The sequence below is a fragment of the Cebus imitator genome, unplaced genomic scaffold (genome assembly GCF_001604975.1).
Source record: "Cebus imitator isolate Cc_AM_T3 unplaced genomic scaffold, Cebus_imitator-1.0 Scaffold524, whole genome shotgun sequence".
Taxonomy (NCBI): domain Eukaryota; kingdom Metazoa; phylum Chordata; class Mammalia; order Primates; family Cebidae; genus Cebus; species Cebus imitator.
Genome location: NW_016107839.1, coordinates 1,149,726 through 1,154,932, shown reverse-complemented (window position 1 = coordinate 1,154,932; position 5,207 = coordinate 1,149,726). Strand labels below are relative to the sequence as shown.

Here is a 5,207-nt window from a genome sequence, read left to right as displayed (position 1 = left end):
GGGGGACCCTAACACAAGTGATTCCGGGCAGGTCCCAGGTCGGGGGGACCCTAACACAAGTGATTCTGGGCAGGTCCCAGGTCGGGGACCCTAACACAAGTAATTCTGGGCAAGTCCCAGGTCAGGGGACCGTAACACAAGTGATTCCAGGCAGGTCCCAGGTCGGGGACCCTAACACAAGTGATTCTGGGCAGGTCCCAGGTCGGGGGACCCTAACACAAGTGATTCCAGGCAGGTCCCAGGTCGGGGGACCCTAACACAAGTGATTCCAGGCAGGTCCCAGGTTGGGGGGACCCTACCCAAATGATTCCAGGCAGAGATGAGGAAGCTGAGCTGAGGGGGGAGAGAACTGTCCACTGGAGCCTGGGGAGTAGGGCGCAGAGCCAGGGGAGGGATTTGATTTTCTTTCTTTCTTTTCCTTCCTTCCTCCCTCCCTCTCTCTTTCTCCCTTTCTTTCTTTCCTTCCTTCTTTCTTTTTTTCTCATTTTTCTTTCCTTTCTTCTTTCCTTTCTCTCTCTCCATTTCTCCCCTTCTTTCCTTCTTTTCTCCCTCCCTCCCTCCCTCCTTCCCTCCCTCCCTCCTTCCCTCCTTCCTTCCTTCCTTCCTTCCTTCCCTCCTTCCTTCTTTCTTTCCTTTCTCTTTCTTTTCTTTTCTTTCTCATTCTGTCCCAGGCTGGAGTGCAATGGCGCGATCTCGGCTCACTGTCTCCTCCGCCTCCCGGGTTCAGGCAATTCTCCTGCCTCAGCCTCCTGAGTAGCTGGGATGACAGGTGCCCGCCACCACACCCAGCTAACCTTTTGTATTTTTAGTAGACATGGGGTTTCACCATGTCAGCTAGGCGGGTCTCAAACCCCTGGCCTCAGGTGATCCTTCCCCTCGGCCTCCACGGTGCTGGGATCTCCGGTGTGAGCCACCGCGCCCCGACCAAACCTGCTTTATTTTCCCTCGAACGTTTCTCTCCTGCTCCTGCTCACTTCTGGTCCCCTATACGCTTTGCCGTCCACCTCAGTGCTGTCTCCGCCGTCACTGGTGGCTGCATAAGGATGCTAAAGGTCCCCGCCGGGGCACACCCACCGCCCAGGAGCACACAACCCATTCCCCACGGCAGTGTGTCAGAGCACCAGAGACCGAGAAAGCTGGAATGGCCAGGTGCAGGACGGTGGCAAGGTGTTGGTGGCAAGGAGTCAGGTGTGCGGGCAGAGACTGTCACTCCCTAGAGCAGCTCCTTCCGGAGGTGCTAAAAAGCAGAATCAGGCCAGATCGGCGGCTCACGCCTGTCATCCCAGCACTTTGGGAGGCTGAGGTGGGTGGATCACTTGAGGTCAGGAGTTCTCGACCAGCCTGACCAACATGGTGAAACGTCATCTCTACTAAAAATACAAAAATTCCCCGGGCAGGGTGGCGCACGCCTGTGATTCCAGCTGCTCTGGAGGCTGACGCAGGAGAGTCACTTGAACGCGGGAGGTGGAGTTGGCAGTCAGCGGAGATCGCACCACTGCACTCCAGCCTGGGTGGCAGAGTGAGACTCCATCACCCATAATAAATAAGTAGGGTCGGCGAGACAGGGACACTGGGGAGGCTGTCCCTACCAGGGTGGTCAGGGAAATCCTTGCCAGGGAGGCGACCTTCCTTTTGGGGCTGGACTGGAGGGAGGGAGCTGCCCATGCAAACCTCAGGGCTGGCGCTGACAGCACGTGCAAAGGCCCCGAGGCAGGAGGCAGCCAGGCCACATTCGGAAAGAGGGAGATTGGGCAGCTCCTCTGTAAGTTAAACGCAGAATTACTGGCCGGGCGCGGGGGCTCACGCCTGTAATCCCAGCACTTTGGGAGGCCGAGGCAGGTGGATCACCTGAGGTCGGGAGTTCAAGACCAGCCTGGCCAATGTGGTGAAACCCCCAACTCTACTAAAAATACAAAAATTAGCCAGGCGTGGTGGCGTGTGCCTGTAATCCCAGTTACTCAGGAGGCTGAGGCAGGAGAATCGCTTGAACCCGGAGGCAGAGGCTGCAGTGAGCCGAGATTGCACCACTGCACTCCAGTCTGGGAGACAGAGCGAGAGACTCTGCCTCAGAAAAGATATAAAAGAGGTGGTGGGGCCGGGCGTGTTGGCGCCAAGGCGGGCGGATCACCTGAGGTCGGGAGTTCAAGACCAGCCTGACCAACATGGTGAAACCCCGTCTTAAAAAAATAATAAATAAATGAATAAACCAATAAATAAAAGAGGCGGCGGTTGCACAGCACTGCAGATGTACTGAGTGCGGCGAAATTGTGCCCTTTCAGGTGGTTGCGGTGGTAAATGTCATGTGTGAGCAGCAGAGAGGGGAGAAGGCAGGGCGCGGGACGGATCCTGCCAGCTCGTCCTGCATTGCAGTGGATTAGAGCTGATGTTTATCAGGGAGTTAGGAGCCCATCTTCGGCTTGCTGGGGCGTGGTTTCTCTGTGCCCGCCTGCAGGGGCCGGGGCGCGCCTAACGATGGGAACGGAGGAGCATCTTCGTGGGTGTGGTGAGGGGGACCTCCAGGCCCCTATGTCTCCCGTTGCCCTGGAGTCCCCGGCCCCACCCTGTTTGGAGCTTCCGAGGGGCATCTGCCGGGTGTGCCCCCTCCCCAGCTCAGTCTCATGCCCTTCGCTCCACCAGCTCCTGTCCAAGTATGACCCGCAGAAGGAGGCAGAGCTCCGAAGCTGGATCGAGGGGCTCACCGGCCTCTCCATTGGCCCCGACTTCCAGAAGGGCCTGAAGGACGGGATCATCTTATGCACGTGAGTGCACGCAGGGACACGCGCTGTCTCACACTTAACAAATCTTGGTTTTTCTCACTTTTTTTTTTTTATTAAGAAATTTTTTTGGGGGCTGGGCACAATGGCTAATGCTTGTAATCCTAGTACTTTGGGAGGCTGAGGTGGGGGGATCATCTGAGGTCAGGAGTTCAAGACCAGCCTGGCCATCATGGTGAAACCCCATCTTTAAAATTAAAAAAAAAAAAAAAAGAAGGCCAGGTGCGGTGGCTCACGCCTGTAATCCCAGCACTGTGGGAGGCCGAGGCGGGTGGATCACGAGGTCAAGAGATCGAGACCATCCTGGTCAACATGGTGAAACCCCATCTCTACTAAAAATACAAAAAATTAGCTGGGCATGGTGGCGCGTGCCTGTAATCCCAGCTACTCGGGAGGCTGAGGCAGGAGAATTGCCTGAACCCAGGAGGCGGAGGTTGCGGTGAGCCGAGATCGCGCCATTGCACTCCAGCCTGGGTAACAAGAGCGAAACTCCGTCTCAAAAAAAAAAAAAAAAAAATAGAAAAAGAAAACCAAAAATATTAGTCGGGCGTGGTGGTGTCAGATGCCTGTAATCCCAGCTACTCTGGAGGCTGTGGCAGGAGAATCGCATGATCCTGAGAGGCGGATGTTGCAGTAAGTTGAGACTGCACCACTGTGCTCCAGCCTGGGCAACAAGGCGAGACTCTGTCTCAAAAATAAATAAATAAGGATGTTGGACATTCGCCTCCGGGTCTTCAGGGTTCCTCTCTGCTCACCGAGGCTTCCGTTCCCCCCACCCCGTACCGTGCCCTCCAGACTCATGAACAAGCTACAGCCAGGCTCAGTCCCCAAGATCAACCGCTCCATGCAGAACTGGCACCAGGTGAGGGGCTGGCAGGGTGGAGCAGGGACGGGGCAGGCGGGCCCATCTGACAGGCGGGGAAACTGAGTCCCACTCACCGTCTCTCTCCGGCCTCCTCCCAGCTGGAAAACCTCTCCAACTTCATCAAGGCCATGGTCAGCTACGGCATGAACCCCGTGGACCTGTTCGAGGCCAACGACCTCTTTGAGAGCGGGAACCTGACGCAGGTGCAGATGTCTCTTCTCGCCCTGGCGGGAAAGGTGAGGCCCAGAGAGGGGCAGCCGCCGGCCCAGAGTCACACAGCGAGGTGGACGTAGCTGTTGCATTCTCTCGTTTGCAAATGCTTATTTGTTTGTTTCTCGTTTTGTTATTTTTGTTGGTTTGTTTTTGAGACGAGTCTCACTGTGTCATCCAGGCTGGGGTGCAGTGGCGGGATCTCGGCTCACCGCAACCTCCGCCTCCCGGGTTCAAGCGATTCTCCTGCCTCAGCCTCCCGAGTGGCTGGGATTACTGGGGTGCGCCACCACACCCAGCTAATTTTGGTATTTTTAGTAGAGACGGGGTTTCACCATGTTGGCCAGGATGGTCTCGATCTCCTGCCTCAGCCTCCCAAAGGGCTGGGATTACAAGCATGAGCCGCCGAGCCCGGCCATTTGTTTGTTTTTGAGACAGAGTCTCTCTCTGTGGTCCAGGCTGGAGTGCAGTGGTGCAATCTCGGCTCACTGCAGCTTCCACCTCCCAGGTTCAAGCGATTCTCCCCCTCAGCCTCCCAACTGGCGGGGACTACAAGCACCTGCCACCACACCTGGCTAATTTTATTTATTTTTAGTAGAGACCGGGTTTCACCATGCTGGCCAGGCTGGTCTTGAACTCCTGTCCTCAGGCGATCCACCCACCTCGGCCTCCCTAAGTGCTGGGATTACAGGCGTGACCCACCATGGCCGACCTTGTTTGCAAATATTTCTGAGTGCCTGCGAGGTGCCGGGCACATCAGATTCCTTGATGACCAGGAAAGACTCGATCTACCCCTTTATGGAGTTCAGTCTGATGGGGGAGGCAAGCGGACGTAAACACAGCATTTTGCCTTGCGTTACATGTAACCTGTGGCCGGGCGCAGTGGCTCATGCCTGTAATCCCAGCACTTTGGGAGGCCAAGGTGGGAGGATCATTTGACACCTGGAGTTCGAGACTGACCTGGACAACATGGTAAAACCCCATCTCTACTAAAAATGCAAAAATTAGCAGCGGGGCGCAGTGGCTCACGCCTGTAATCCCAGCACTTTGGGAAGCCGAGATGGGCAGATCACCTGAGGCCAAGAGATCGAGACCATCCTGGCCAACATGGTGAAACCCCGTCTCTACTAAAAACACAAAAATTAGCTGGGTGTGGTACCAGTCGCCTGTAGTCCCAGCTACTGAGGAGGCTGAGGCAGGAGTATTGCTTGCACCCAGGAGGTGGAGGCTGCTGTGAGCTGAGATCGTACCACGGCACTCCAGCCTGGGTGACAGAGCCAGACTACACCTCAAAAAAAAAGGCCGGGCGCGGTGGCTCAAGCCTGTAATCCCAGCACTGTGGGAGGCCTAGGCGGGTG

General features: G+C 56.2%; 1 protein-coding gene across 1 annotated transcript in view; it reads left to right on the top strand.

Moving 5' to 3' along the window:
- Window positions 1-5,207, top strand: part of CNN2 (calponin 2) — a 13,385-nt gene that overhangs the window by 2,819 nt on the left and 5,359 nt on the right. The window contains exons 2-4 of the mRNA XM_017514467.2: window positions 2,638-2,759; window positions 3,570-3,636; window positions 3,738-3,875. Coding sequence (XP_017369956.1) covers window positions 2,638-2,759; window positions 3,570-3,636; window positions 3,738-3,875 — 327 coding nt within the window. The remainder of the gene's footprint in view (window positions 1-2,637; window positions 2,760-3,569; window positions 3,637-3,737; window positions 3,876-5,207) is intronic.